The sequence below is a fragment of the Arctopsyche grandis genome, chromosome 11, assembly GCF_051622035.1.
Source record: "Arctopsyche grandis isolate Sample6627 chromosome 11, ASM5162203v2, whole genome shotgun sequence".
Classification (NCBI taxonomy): Eukaryota; Metazoa; Arthropoda; class Insecta; order Trichoptera; family Hydropsychidae; genus Arctopsyche; species Arctopsyche grandis.
The window spans coordinates 9,937,730-9,953,838 of NC_135365.1; the positions used below are offsets into that span (position 1 = coordinate 9,937,730).

A 16,109-nucleotide genomic window follows, 5' to 3' on the forward strand; every position below is an offset into this window, starting at 1 on the left:
GGCACAACACTAGTAAGTACATGAAATCTATAGAAAATTGCAATTTTTTTGATTTTTAAATGCTTTTTATTATTACTAAATTATGTTCACAGTACATCTTATATCTATTTTAATAGTTTGTGATCTAGTGATCATTTTCTATTTTACAATTTTAATTTAATTTTGTTTGTAATCATTATATTATTCTATTGTTAATGTACAGCATAATAGGAAAAACAGCTCAAAAACCTATTTACAATTCTTATAAATGCTCATAATACATATATCTAATACATAATATTAATTAAAGACTCTCTAAATTCGACGATCTAAAGCAGATTGTGTTTAGGTAATGTGAGGTCAATATGTAAATCGTCAGTCTCTTGGAAACTTTTACTCCTCGATTAAAAGTACATTGTATCGATGTGCATTGATTATTCAAGTCATTATTCTGCAATTAGTATTCAACAGTTATTTGCAGTCGTCGATAAAGTATGATGTAATATAGTAATAAAAAAAACAATGTTAGTTGTAAGTAATAATAAATTAAATCGGTTCCGAATGATCAGATCTCGTCGAACGGTCACCGTAGCTTTTAAAACAGTCTCTGCATTAGTTTCGTTCAGTCGTCTAACGTCGTCCAAATAAAACAGTGTGTTCGTTATCTGTAAACTGATCTCGCATTATATTTTTTATTACTCCATTTACTCGGTTTTGCATTGAATTGAAATATAAAAAAAATAAAAATATAATCGTGATCTAGCATTAATTGTACCTTTATATCGAGTTCGTTACTCAAACTGCTTTGCGAATAATACTTTGCATTTAACCTTATCGGTATCTACTCAGTTAAATCACTCTCTTATGATGCAGATACTGTAATAACCAGTTTGGCAAATTTCGTTCAGTTCATTAAACTATAGGTTTTGAGAATTGAAAGTTTCAAAACTAGTTTTTAATGTGAGTTATGTTTACTATTGTGATTTGTTTAAATATTTACGGTCTTTGGTGAATTCTGCCTTCGATTGAACGGACGTGGAGTTACGTTTTGAGTTGCTGAAATTATATAACTGGTTTTGTTCATTAAACTTTTACGAATTTGTGTTTGTGTTATAAATTGTAATTTTATTTTAAATATTTATACAACAGTGCAAATTTTGTTATTAATTTAGTTTTAGATGTGAAGAAATTCCACTATTATATTTTAATGTGGCGGAAGTCTTACTTTCAGTTCCAAAAACACTATTTCTGTTTCACTTAATTCAGAAATTGTTGTCATTTCTTTTAATTCGATATGTCCAGAATCTCGTAGAATAAAAAAAAACGTATTAAATATTGTTAAACGTACTACATTATATTTAATGTTTTGCGAGATATTTCTGGAAATGAAAAAAAGTAGACTTACTTTCAATTATAGCGGCTCATATCTATATCTAAAAACATATGTACATACTCGAACATAATATATATGTAAAAAAGGAAAGTTGCAAACATCAAATCGAAATATCACTTGCTTTGTTCGATCTCGATTGTTAGAGAAACGAGTAAATTTTTTTGTTGAATGTGGGTTTAAATTTCGTTAATAAATCGAATTCTGAATTGCAGTTAATCGATTATATGAAAAATATACCTGAATATTTGAGCAATTTAATTTGTGACGATAAACTTTTAAAATATTTATATTTGAAACAATTCTAGGTAAACTTTTGGAGAGAAGGAATATCTATAAATTTTTTCATAATATTTTCCTTATTTTATTCATTTTTAAAAAATTATTTAGTAAACAGGTGTAATAGTATGTAGAATTCCTTGAATATGAAAATTGAGAATTCCATATTTAAATTCAGTTTGAGGAAAAAATGTTCAAACGAATTTATGCATTTTCTATTGTTTTATCTTAATTTTTGAATTCTTATTTCAAAATTGAAAATTTTTCATATTAGTCACTTATGTATTATTACACTTTTACAATATTAGTCAATATTAGTCACTGTATTATTGCGGATTTTATGTAAAATATAATTTAAAATAATAAATATACATATGTGCTAAAAAAAATTATGACGTTGCTTTTAAACTACTTAAAACGAGTTCGAATTTTCGCATGATCACAAAACTTCATCTATTTTTTTTTACTACGCACATAGATAAAGTAAAAAAATAATGGTAATGATTTTACGATGTTCTAGTTTTATTACTCGTGTGTAGGCAACGAATCCAACGAAGGCAAATGGTGAGAATTGACGCTCGTTGGGAACAGTGGCGCTCAAAATATCGAAATAAAAATTAAATATCGAAAATAAAAATTATAATTATAGTTTCGACTTATGATGATTCGCACTTAATACCAAAAAATAAAATAAATATTTTTTTAAACTTCGCTCTTTAAATCATATTCTGTCAACATCTACTGTTCTTTGAAAACATGGCTTCTGGCGATAATTACTACTTATGACATATTTTCTTCACAACTTTCGATATTTATTTTTAATTTAATAATTTAACAATAATTGTAATTGTAATTTTGATAAGGGAATTTTCGATATTTTGTACGCCACTGGTCCCAACAAGCGTTAATGCACACCGTTTGCCTTCATTGGCTTGGTGCGTACGCTGTCTGTCTGACAGTGGTGTCACCCTAATTTTATTTTATTTTATTTTTATTTTATTTTATTTTTATTTTATTTTATTTAACATAATCAATTAATCAAGCACACTCTTCTAACACATTGCTCCAAGGCGACGAGTGTGCTAAAAATATTAAGAAATACAAAAGGAAAAAATACAAGTTAAATAAACAAATTATATACAAATTAAATAAGGAAAGGATAACTAAATAAAACACGAAATCATAATAAAATCATAATTAAAAACATTAACTCAACCTTTCTAAATGGTCGGGACCTCCATAACTTAGGATGGTTAATGGTTTTAATGGTTAATTAATGGTTTTCATGGGTTTCCGGAAACCCGTTAGAAATCTTAAAATTCATATAATTTTTGTCAAAAATTATAAAAACCTTGAAAATTATTTTCGACGGTTACAACTTCGAAAAGGTCGCAGTTCGATTACATAAAGGTCGCGGTTCGATTTCAAAGAGAAGAATCTTTTTTCGAAATTGTATATATAAATATAAATATAATATATATGTATATAAATTGAAAAACAATTGGAAACCCGTTGTTACAAAATTGGGATGACACCACTGCATACGCACCATTACAAAAATTACGTCTTAACACACATTAAGCGGGTCACGTAGTACTACGTTTCATATGATCTTGACGAGAAATGCGGGATACGCAGTATTACGTTTGATATTGGTTCATCGCGGAAGGCGGGATACGTAGTACTACGTTTATTCCAATAATATATGGAGATTGTTTTTATATGAGTTTGAATGTATTTATTGTCAAATGTAGTAATAATACGCAAAAGTAATAATACGATTTCCATTAAATACACCAAGTGTAGTTTTTATCATTGTTCACTCCATTTATGAAAAGAGGAAAAAGTATATTTTAAAATAAAATTTCTATGATGAATTTTACCAAAACTATCAAATTATACAACATTATGTGGAAATGTATCGAAACTTTCGCTCTGCGAAATAAACTTAAAAATTCAAAAATTATCATTTCACAGAAAATGTATTCTGAATTGGTAATCTTTTCCTCTCTATACAACGTAATATAGTGAATAACGAACTCGTTTTAGTATAGTGCGTATTTTTTGCAAAAATCAAGGACTCGTTTCGATCACTTCTGAGAATGAATCGGCGTTCTTTATTTGTTTGCTGCGAGCCTATTAAAAAATCCTACTCCCTATATAAATGAACCGAAACATTTTTTCCTGCCATTAGTTACAAACGGAGTGCTAACACTGACCGAACTCGCCCGGAATCGAATGTGCTAACTCGACGCAAACATGTGGAAAGTGATTGTTTGGTGTGTGTTATTTTTCCAGTGGTTTTTGTTGGTGTCATGTGAAGAGAGAAAACTTCCCAATATAATCACGATACTGGCTGATGATTTGGTATTTGAATTTTGCATAACACTTTGAATGAAATTGCACATTGAAAAAATGTATCTGTATATACATATGTAAGATCTTACAATGCATATTTATTCAAAGTGCCGTCTCCTCTATACAAATATGTATTATGTATGGGTAGTTCGAATAGTGATTTTTGATTAATGTTTCAGGGTTGGAATGATGTCAGCTTTCACGGTTCAAATCAAATTCCAACACCCAATATCGATGCTTTAGCTTACAATGGTATAATTCTGAACAGACATTATGTACAACCTTTATGTACGCCTTCCAGAGCTGCTTTCCTCACTGGAAAATATCCTATTCACACTGGTAGGTGCAATTTTTTTGTAATTTTATTTCACTTATATAATATACTTTATATGGGTCTACGTGACGAGACAGAATGTTAAATTACAGAAAACACAAATATCGGAAGGGAAAGATCTTAAATCGTAAGATCAAAAAAAATGGTACATGGTAAACCGTACATACTCACTTAATTTGCGCGAGCAGGATATAGCAGGAACAAGAGGAACATGCTTTTCCTCCCGTATTCTGCGCACGCACATTAATACGGGAGGAAAAGCCTGTTCCTCTTGTTCCTGTTGTATCCTGCTCGCGCAAATTAAGTGAGTATGTACCGTTTACCATGCACCATTTTTTTTGATCTTTGGATTTTCGATCTTTGCCTTCCGATATTTGCGTTTTCTGTAATTTAACATTCTGTCTCGTCACGGAGACCGACTTTATATATGTATGTACTAGTGCTGTGCCCGTTGATTTCAGCGGGTGGTTTCGGAAAGGAATTGATACATGAATTAAAATAGAGTTATAACGATAGGAACTGCGGTGCGGCAGTACCCCCAGAAAAAATACAAAAAAATCACATTTGTATACATTTACAACTTGTGAATATAATTTAAATAAGAATGATTAGATATATGACATAATCATTATTAATGAGTATGTCAAATATATCTAAATACATGTTGTAAATGCGACTTTTTTGTAATTTCTCTGGGGGTGCTGCAGCGCCGCAGTTCCTATGCACGAGCCGCCACTGTTTATATCTATCTACATATATATGTTACATACATATGTATGTATATGTTACAAACAATAAATTTACAACGTTTAACTATATAAATTTAATCCTAACAACCCAATCTTAAATGAATAGGGCCAACCCTTACTTAACCTAACCTATCCTAACCCTTAAATAATACCAACCCTAACAATCTAATCTTAAATGAATAAAACCAACCCTGAAAATGTAACTGGTTATGATTTCACTGAAACGTCAGTGAAAATATATTTACACTTGAAATATAATTTCACTGTGACATATGTATATACAAAAATTAACATTTGTCTATCTGTCTGTCACGTATGCGTTCCTATACCATTCAACCGATTGCGATGAAACTTACATGAGCTATTGTATGTATGCCCGTGATTTTTTCTGTAAAATAAAATCGCCCAAAAATGGGAACGGGAAAGGGAAAACAGGATTGAGTGGCATTGAAATGCAATAATTTCAAATGTGTTCACGTTGTTAGGGTAAAATAAACAAACAATTGAATAATTTCAAATGTGTTCACTGTCTGCGTTTTTCCGAAAAATTATCATTACTGTAATTTAATTTGCTTGTTAAATATTAATTTGAAACTGAAACATTCACTTATCGTATATACATATATCCAGAATTATCCGCACAAAAAAGGTCAAAAATTATTGTATACCCAATGCCCGGGCTCGCTCTCGATAGCTCCGACTATTTTTGTATACTTTATTTTGTCTTAGAATGTCTAACCAACTATTATTAAACGATCTTTGTCTAATATTTAATATTGTGTAATCTAATATATAATTTGGAAAAAGACTTTGTATATATGTACATATGTATGTATCCTTCGTTCGTTCGTTCGTAGATCCGTGACGTCATCGAACAAATTATTCGATTTATTACTTTATCTACATATATGTACGTAGTAACAATCAATATATGAAGTTTTGTGATCATGCGAAAATTCGAATTCGAGATTTTGACCGATTCGAACTCAGAATCGATTACTGATCATCCGTCAACCGGAAGTGGCAGTTTACTCCTGTTCGATTTTTCTTCCACTATTTTTTTCGACTCCTTAAAAATGTTTACTTAACACGAAAAAATTCAAGTATATTTCTTGTATCAATGTGATGAAAATAAAAAAAAATCATTAAATTTTATAAACCGGAAGTGGGATTTTTTTTAAAACGTGTGTTTGTATGTGTACCCGTGACTCAACCCAACGTCGCACATGCCTGTCGTCAAATGACGCTCCACACCCCCCCCCGCCCTCCTTCCCCCACTTCCCTGATACCAAGCTTCCCCGCGTCTCGAAGACTTTGCTCTGATTGGGTGTGTGTCCACGCGTCTGCTACATACCCACACACATAGTCACAAATCCACATACGTCGCGTCCGTTTTTATATATAGTATATATGTACATATTGCTTACTATATAAAAATTATTTATAACTTAATACTGCTTTAAAAGTTGTATTGAAATTTACTTTTTAGGAATGCAGCATTCTGTCATATTAGAGAATGAACCACGAGGATTGCCATTGGATGAGAAACTCCTACCGGAATACTTACGAGAGTCTGGTTATACTACACACGCCGTTGGAAAATGGCATTTGGGTTTCTTTCGCAAGGAGTATACTCCAACTTATCGTGGATTTGACTCGCATTATGGCTATTGGAACGGATTCCAAGATTATTTCAACCAGAGTGTAGTTGCTACGGTGACTATTTTATACTTTATTGTGACATGAAATATGTACTCACAGTTGACACGACAATGCCATTTATAATAAATATTATAAATAGCAAAGTGAAAAATCAATGCTAATTTGCACCTTATTTTTTTTATAGTTTAACAATTCTGTGAGAGGTTTAGATTTACATCGAAATTTAGATGTAGATTATAAGAACGTTGGAAAATATTCTACGCATTTATACACTGAAGAAGCTGTTAGATTGATTGACAATCATAATAAATCTAAACCAATGTTTCTATACATGGCACATTTGGCTCCTCATACCGGTAACGTCGGCAATGCTTTTCAAGCACCTGATGAAGAAATCGCAAAGTTTTCACATATAGCCGATCCTGAGAGGAGAGTTTATGCCGGTTTGAACTTATATTCATTAATTGCATGTTGATTGTATGGTGTGATATGAATAATGATTGTTTATTTCGTTACAACAGCCATGGTTTCGGTATTGGATCACAGCGTAGGTGAAATAATAATGTCTCTCCGTCGGAGAGGTATGTTGGATAATTCAATAATACTTTTCATGTCTGACAACGGTGCTCCGACACATGGACTTCATTCAAATCGTGGCTCTAATTATCCATTAAGAGGAGTATGGAAGTTTTGTTTTGAATTTGATCTATGAGATTTTTTTTCGTTTACTTATGTATATATTTTTGGTTGGTCTGCAGCAAAAGGACTCTCCTTGGGAAGGTGGCACTAGAGGAGTTGCAGCTATTTGGAGTTCACTCTTTAGGAATACAAAGCGAGTTTCTAATGAGTTGATGCACATAACTGATTGGTTGCCTACACTTTGGAGTGCTTTAGGTAATATATGAATACATATTTTTCACTAGATATTGCTGCGTAGGGGTGGGTGGAGGATCCAAGTAAAAGGCCAAAGTCGTGTCACAGCATTTATTGATGATTAAGGAGATACACGCACCGGCAGTGATCCGTCCAGAATGTCTTGATATCGCCTAAGTACCGCCTTATAAGGGGCAGGTCTCTCAGGGCATCCGGTTACTTCTGTATTGTTTAGGCATGTACCCGGATATGTACTCCCACGACACCCAGTCCCACGGTATCGGTCACTTCTGCGAAGGGCCACTTCGGTGGTCATTGTTTAGCCTACATGCACTTAGAGTCTAGATATAATCCTTGAAACCAATTATAACGGTCACACAGTCTCTGGGATGCTACTCGGCCTAATTCGATTGCAACTACTCGGCGGTGTACGTAACAATATCATATCATATATATCAGAGCCACGTAACCTCTTAATATTCGCGGAACACGTTTTTTACGACTTGTAGAGTTTGTCACCTACATACGTACATAATACATATTAACTTTATCGGCAGTCGTTAGCTAGTCCCTACATACATATATATGTGATAAAACGATAACTAACATCGGTTTTCTCCTTCACACGCGATCTCGCTCGCACGCTTTATATCAAAGTGTTGTCTACGGTACAAAAAGGGCCGCGGCAACTAGGTTGCGATGCTCTGATAGTGCTATATATATATATATATATATATATATATATATATATATATATATATATATATATATATATATATATATATATATATATATATATATATATAGCACTATTAGTGTGTGTGTATGTGTGCGATAACGCTCGATGTACTATAATAGTCGTTTCGATTCGACATATGTATGTACGTCACAGTTAAAACACTGCCAACAAAACGTACAAATATAATAAAAACATAATAGCAGTTCAACAAAAAACGTCTATATATACTGCTAGCAATCAGCAGCGTCATTTCATCTTTTCCCAGAAGGGGGCAAAATTTTTAACCAATGAGGAATGGCTTTCTATGGAGGGGAGGTGGGTGTATTATATTAAAAAAATGAGTGTATATGAATTTTAAATATTTATTTTAATTATTTTTTTTATTTATATATTTTTATCACTAAAATTAATAGTAAAATAGTTTTAAAAAAATCTATTAAGAGATTTGGTTTGTTGGTTTCGCTTTAAACTTTAATATTTTAATTCATAATAATATGTACCTACATTAAACAACGTGGATAGTCCCGTTCAAATATAGGGGGGGAGGCTGTTCACCCCATCCCACTCCCACATGACAACCCTGCTACCAATGTTTCCTCTAGGGCAGCGTTTCCCAACCTGGTGGTACGCGGTTGATGGTTGGTGGTACGCGAAAAAAAATCAGTAATGGCGGACATGCAGGAATAAATGATTGACAATCATAAAAATAGAATTATTTTTTATATCTAATATATAATTTCGAAAGAGACTATGTAATTTTGTGTCTTTGTTTGGGAACTTCGAAAACAAAATAAAATTTCCATGACGACAATTCAATTGGTTGAATATTATATTTTTTTCGATTCAAATAAATTTGATAAAAAAACAAATGAATATTTACTATTAGATTCGCCATGTTTAAGCTGTTTATATTACAAATATTGAGCGAAGCCGGGTAAAACAACTACTAATTAATAAATATTATCTTAATTAGTCATCGTCGACGTCAATACGTCGATGTATAATCGATGATCGAAAATTGGCAATCAATACGTTTTACTCAGATCCGGCATGGATTTTGAAGTGCATTTTTAAATTTATCGCGTTCATGCTTCAATAAATAAATAACTTGAATTTGACACTTGAGAACAGTTCGATAGTAATCTTTAATGTTGCAGATAAAATTGAAAGTACATATGATTAGAAAATTAGATTTTTGGAATTCATGTATCGAAAATGATCAAACTGAAGTATTTGAAACATTACATAATTTCTTATCTGAAAACAAGAGTCGTATGTCTCGGGATATATGTGAAAAAACAATTGAATATTTAATAGGGCTGAAATCGTATTTTATGCAGTGCTTACCCAAACCTTAAGAAGCAAACAATTTGATTTCAAACCCCTTTGATAATGAACATTTTCAGACAGCTACCAAGGAAAATGAGAACTTGATTAAACTTTCAAATTATAGCATTTAACAACTGAATTCGAAATAAATAAGGTTATTAATTTTTGGCTAGGTATTAGTGAAGAATATGAATAGCTTTATGACATAGCGCTTAAATTTCTGTCGCCATTTACTAGCACTGAACTAGTTGAGAGAGCTTTCTCTTCATATATTTTAATAAGACAAATATAGAAATTGATTGAATCCAGCTCCAAATTTAATTTGAACCAAACTCCAAAAAGTAAGTACAAGGATCTCATTAAATTTATTTTGTAAGGAGATTTAATGAAAAGAAAACATATTATATGTACTGTGTAATTTTGTGTTTTTATTAGAACCATCAATAATATTTTTTATCATCAATAATAGAAGTATGACGAGATAGTAGATAAATATATTAAACTTTGAGCATATTATAATTGTGACTGCGCAAATAACTTTTTTCCACAAAATTTCTTACCAAAACAGATCTAGATATTGCGTGTATCCTGTCTTCACATTCCTTACCATGCAAATACTATATATAATAATTACACTTACAAAAGCAAATTTCATGAAATACAATCATTTTTATATGGTGGTACAATTTAGCGTTATGTACTACCAAGTGGTACGCGAGTCAAAAAAGGTTGGGAAACGCTGCTCTAGGGCAATAAGTCTCTGAGCATTTAGTGCCATCTATTGAAAATTTATTTAATTAATTAATTTTTCTATTGGTATTTTATATTGTTTATATGTATGTAGGTAGGTAGTTTTTATCATCTTTTTTTTTTCATATTAAACAAGTAAATATATTTAAAAGGTATTTGAAAAAAATACGACCGCGTGCCTTTCAAATACAGGACCGACACATTTTTTTTATTTTTTTTAAATTAATAGCTTAATATGCCAAAACCCTAGCACAACACTAGTATCTACATAAATATAATTCAACAAATTTAAATGTAATATATTTTTTCAATTTATAGGGCGCGATCATAAAGAGTTGGGAAATATAGACGGCATAAGTATGTGGCCGATGTTGACCGAAGAAAAAACTTCACCTAGAGACGAATTCGTAGTCAACATGGATGAACTTTCACCGTACATATCAATAAGATCGAATGAATGGAAATATATTTCAGGTAGAGTGAGCTATGGTAACTATGACGAGTGGTACGGAGAAACTAGAATCGACACAACACGGTATGAACCTTCCGATGTACTATTCTCTAAAGCATGCATGGCAATAACAGGATACATCACCGAAAAACAGATGATTGAAAAGCGTGACAATAACGGATCGTTCAATCTGGCGAGATCACCTTTGCATCCAGATGAGATTACCGCGTTGAGGAACAGTGCTATGGTCAATTGCACGAAGAGTGTCAATGATTGCAATCCGAAGCAGTCACCTTGTCTATTTAATATATTAGAAGATCCATGCGAGACTATGAATCTGGCTTCGGAGAAGCCAGTACTGATGGCCAGCTTGCAAGATTTGGTCGATAAATACCAAGCAACGGTTGTGAATGCTACTAATCTGCCGGCTGATCCCGGTGCAGATCCTGCTTTGTTTGGAAAAGTTTGGAGCAATTGGCGTGACGATCCTAAACCTCCTACTTTGAGTGAAAAGCACATGACAGCTTTGTATGTTGTGATGGTTTTGTGTATAGTTTTGGGTTTTGCTATAGCGATAGCGTTCTGCTTGAGGGTTAGAAAAATGAAATGTTTTAGAGGATCATCACGATCTAATTCATTTTCGAAAAATACAGGTAATGCATTTTTTAGAACTTGTTCAATGGATAGTCAAAGGAGAATAAGTCATGCGAGGGAAGCTGCTATCTCACCGTCTATCACGGTAGCACAGCGAGTTGAAATGTTTGAAGATAGAGATAATTACAAAACTAGAATATGAATAGTTGTTTAGTTTTAGCAATTAATGTGTATTTTTCTGAATGATCTAGTATTTATTTGTCAGATGTGGTCTAAAATTGCTTTGGAATAATTTATATCAATGTTATATGTATATGTAGCGATACGGTGCAAACGATCGACAAGCGCCAGACAGACTTAACCACAGATTAACGACACGTGTACCTTATGCGTGCGCACCGCTCGCACTTACACTAAGCGAAATCTATCCGAAGTCCCGACATACCTACTGTTCAGACCAATTGTCTGATAGTCGGCGTTCGTGGCCTTACGACCCACGATATTTATGTTTTTGGTGCTGGCCGTCCTGGTCAGCCAGCGCTCACACCCCCGCTCCAACCGTCGCCGCTTGAACACTGCTTCTAAGCGGCGTGTTGGGAACCAGCTCCAGTATTCGTCCGGGATGTATTGAGGAAACTTGGTCTGTCTTCGTCCCGAAGGCAGACAACTCAGACACGCTTGCTTGGTGCATAACCTCAAGCCGCACAACACGTGTTCTTTGTTTACGTACTCCCCCCCCTTTCCCCCTGCTTGCTCTCTGTACATTTAACTTGAAATATAGTTGCATACAAAACAGATTTACGACCTGTTGTCATTGCATATAATCTCCCTCCATTTTCCTGCTTCCCGAATCACACTCGCATACGCACATTGTACGAGAGAGGGAGACAGACGCAGAGTCACCATCAGCAGAGACCAGACCACAGATGACGAAGGAAGACACTGTGAGGAAAGCCACGCCGACGCTTTACCACGAGCTATACAAACATCACGACATCAGGTGGCATCTCGATCGAGAACCCCTGGCATCCGTACACCTACCCTGTATAAGTTCTGTGCTTCTGATACTTTAGTTCCAAATTTTGCCTTATTAAACTCGCCAGAAAGATCCAACTCAATTTTAATAATTGCATCTGTGCACATCGAAAGTTTATTCGTCATCTGATGTGCAATCTAGCATTCGTGAAGTCGAGAATTGCGTTTAAAGCAGCCATCCAGTTAATCTGTGGTTCAGTCTGTCTGGCGCTTGTCAATCGTTTGCACCAAACCCATATGTGGATCACACGTGTAAACAACTGTATGCGTAAGAATATAAATTTCTGTAAATTATTGGTTGAATAATATTACTGCAAGTTCAAATTGTTTAGAGATCTCATTATTATAAACTTGATTTTATAATAATATGAGAATTTACCAAATTGGTAACGTATTTAGATGCTAGAAATTTGAATGTAATTTAATATACATATGTATTGAGTAGTCACTTTTGGTATTATTGCAATATATTACTGTGATTTTAGGGATATATTTAAGCAGTATCCTATGTGTGTAGCAGTTTAAGATCAATTGTGAAAATAAACGATTAATATTAACATGTACATATTTGTAAATAGAGTATGAAGATTTATTAAAAGTGTTAAAAAAACTTGTCAAAAAGTATCTTTAAATTATTGAAAACATACAATCACACTCATTTCTAACATAAAATGAAACTAATATAAAACCATTAAATACATTTTCATTTGAATACTTCAACAGAATCAATGATTTTTCCAAGATCTCCAAATGAATTAACATAATAGTCTGGTCTCTTTGAAGGGTCTTGAATCGATTCAACGTCTTTGATTTTAGAGCAGCCGGAAAAGACCAAAAGGTTTTGAAAACCGCATGATGTCGCGAATTCCATATCGATTTCAAGTCTGAAAAATGTTGCATATACATACATAAATCATATACTCTTCACAAACGTATAATTTGTATCAAATTTAAATTTGACTAACACATCACCGACGAATATTACTCTCTTCGGATCCGTTATATGAAACTGTTCCAAAACTCTTGTCTTTAAATATTCACCAGGCTTTCCCAATACAATAGGCTGTCGACCCGACAGATCGGTAATTACATTTTGAAACACTCCAGGACCTGAAAACCTTATCTATATTCATTGAAAGGAAACAATTTTCAATAATGCGTAGCGATGAGAAAAACTTACCGAGTATAAAAGATTCCGATGTCACTGGTACGATTTTATCAAAAGCTCCCACTAAGTATAAAACATCATCCCTTCTCAAAGCTGACACGGCTTTTAGTATTTTGATATAGTTGATGTTGATATCCATGTCGACATAGATGGCTCCGATGCTGGGATCGTCCTTGGCATGAGCCAAGAGTTTTGATAAATCTTCCTCGCATACGTCAACCTTGAAATATCATTTATGATTTATAGAAAAATCAACAACGTTGCGACACCTATGGTCAAGTTTGTACATGTGTAAATTTATTTCGGCATATCCATAGATATAGAATACATAGATACGCCCTAACGCTCTTAGCCGATCACCCTGTTGATGCATGCACACACAAAATAAAGTACAGTGCATGCACACTCTCTCTCAGTAGCTAGTTAGCTTCTAAGTGAGAAGGTCTTTCGAAAATGCCAACGTATTCAGTGAAATTGTGTTACAATTACTCAAGAAAATATAAAAAGGCGGATGGCATCACATATCATAAGTAAGAATTAATATATAATGTCTTCAATTATAGTAGTATTTTAACATATAATGAAATATCGGCGCGATGTACATATGTAGTGTTGTATGCAATGATTGAACAGCGGTCGACAACCTCTGCCACAGATGTCTCTAAATGCACGCGTATATCTTGTTGGCACTGAAGGAAATTCAGAAATCGACATTAAGTTTAAAACTACAAACAATGAACTAAATATTTAAGTGTCAGCTTTAAAATTGATCCTAATGGAATTTACTAATGTTTAAATATTGTAATAGTTAATGATGGTTTTATTATAGTAACATACATTTATAGTTTAATATAGTGTGTATAGCCTTAATATGGCTCTATTAGTTTGGTTTACTGTCACGCGGAGTGTCCAATAAAATAAAGCTATAAATAAAATAAAACTTCAGTGCATGTACATATGTACATAAACTGGTTGCTGACCACTCCCGACCGCCGCGTCGACCTTTTTTTCACCACTTCCCCGCTAGTTAAACCCCCGCACCCCTAGTGGCGACAAGATCTCCAACGAAATTTGTATGTAAAGGCATATCTAGGTTATTTTACATCTATGGGCATATCACTTCGTACACATAAACATTTAAATAATGTAGCAGGGGTCTCCAGACTTTTTAAAACGTAGGCCAAATAGGAATATTTTATGATTTTTTTCTCTTTATACATATATATACTGGCGTTTATGTTAACCATTCATCTATTTTGTACAGATTCTTCTGATTTTGATCTGCGGCCAGATAAAAAGCGGCCAAAGGTCACATTCTGAATCTAGGGCTATAGTTTGGGACCCCTTTGCGGGAGAGAGAGGGGGGGGGGGGGAATTTTGTACATTAACCATAAAAAGTATCACTTACATATCGATATTATTGTGTTTAGAATCATTGTTACGAATGTTTATGAAACTCACCCCGGTGCAGTAGTTTATTTTTGCATCATCCAAAACTTCAAATTGCTCTGTGTTTGAAATGCAAAATATCTTTTTATCAAATTCGATATCTTTTAAATAGCTGATGAGCGTAAGAGTTGGGTGAATTAGATCGTTCTGGTAAGAAATTCTTGTGTTTATATATATAATTATATTTATGTACATATGTGATAGATAGTATTAATATATGAATAGTTACAGAATTCAGTTTGATGCCGATATCGTTGAAATAGTGCATATATAAGGATGTGCAACTATTGTTGGTTACAAAGTGGATTTTTTTACCATTGCGTTTTAAACTGAAGATGGTTTCTTTGACGCCGGGGAGAGGCTTTTCATTCCACAGCACCCCTGAGACGAATCTTATTAATTTTTATCTCAATATATAAGATGTATATGTATTAATTATTACCATTGCAATCCGAAATTATGACGTCAAAAGAGTCGATGAAATTCTTGACTTCTTGTTTCGTGAGCGTCGACAGATCTTTCATTTTATTTAAGTGGACTTAATGTATCAGTGTTTACGGCTTGAATAACACAACTCGAATGAACGAAATATTTGCTTGAAAACGAAGCACCATAATGCATTGAAAATGAAGTATTGTGTTTTTTAATTATCATAAAATGATAAGTGTTTCCTTATCTGTTTTCAATAGAGAAGAACATCAGAAAAAGTCAACTCGTGTACATATTGTCTATTCATGAAATGCAAAGAATATTCCTCTAAAAAGGTCACACCTTTTCTTTGAGAATTCTAAAAATATATGAATGATCTTCATAGGTAATACATATTATACATATATGTATATGTATGCATATAGGTATATTGAAATAAAATATCAATTTCATTTAATTATTTTTATTACAAATATAAAAAGTGGTAATGGTATTTGAAGCCATATAATTTAACTATGTATGTTTAAACATCAACAAATAA

At 33.0% G+C, this 16,109-nt stretch overlaps 2 protein-coding genes across 2 annotated transcripts; one reads left to right on the top strand and one right to left on the bottom strand.

Annotated features, from left to right (window-relative positions):
• The first annotated feature begins 603 nt into the window (after positions 1-603).
• On the top strand, positions 604-13,132 carry LOC143919040 (arylsulfatase B-like). Its single transcript, XM_077441220.1, has 8 exons — positions 604-646; positions 3,843-4,015; positions 4,186-4,345; positions 6,579-6,805; positions 6,936-7,194; positions 7,273-7,430; positions 7,510-7,645; positions 10,761-13,132. Exons 2-8 carry the CDS (start codon positions 3,908-3,910, stop codon positions 11,687-11,689), a joined length of 1,977 nt encoding a protein of 658 aa, XP_077297346.1. The 5' UTR covers positions 604-646; positions 3,843-3,907; the 3' UTR covers positions 11,690-13,132.
• LOC143919041 (uncharacterized) lies at positions 13,078-15,720 on the bottom strand. The gene is made up of 6 exons (XM_077441221.1): positions 15,582-15,720; positions 15,369-15,520; positions 15,152-15,286; positions 13,703-13,910; positions 13,488-13,632; positions 13,078-13,406 (listed from the first exon to the last, which is right to left on the bottom strand). The coding sequence occupies exons 1-6, from the start codon at positions 15,661-15,663 to the stop codon at positions 13,226-13,228; spliced, it is 903 nt and encodes a 300-aa protein (XP_077297347.1). The 5' UTR covers positions 15,664-15,720; the 3' UTR covers positions 13,078-13,225.
• Positions 15,721-16,109: the final 389 nt, after the last annotated feature.

What these genes read in the sequence shown, in the direction of transcription:
- LOC143919041 (XM_077441221.1), bottom strand. Translation starts at nt 15,663, where the DNA reads ATGAAAGATCTGTCGACGCTCACGAAACAAGAAGTCAAGAATTTCATC. An exon ending in TCGGCATCAAACTGAATTCT is followed by an intron (nt 15,287 to 15,368) that starts GTAACTATTCAT and finishes ATTTCTTACCAG; the next exon opens with AACGATCTAATTCACCCAAC. An exon ending in GTAATATTCGTCGGTGATGT is followed by an intron (nt 13,407 to 13,487) that starts GTTAGTCAAATT and finishes AACATTTTTCAG; the next exon opens with ACTTGAAATCGATATGGAAT.
- LOC143919040 (XM_077441220.1), top strand. Translation starts at nt 3,908, where the DNA reads ATGTGGAAAGTGATTGTTTGGTGTGTGTTATTTTTCCAGTGGTTTTTG. An exon ending in CTAATTATCCATTAAGAGGA is followed by an intron (nt 7,431 to 7,509) that starts GTATGGAAGTTT and finishes GTTGGTCTGCAG; the next exon opens with CAAAAGGACTCTCCTTGGGA. An exon ending in TACACTTTGGAGTGCTTTAG is followed by an intron (nt 7,646 to 10,760) that starts GTAATATATGAA and finishes TTCAATTTATAG; the next exon opens with GGCGCGATCATAAAGAGTTG.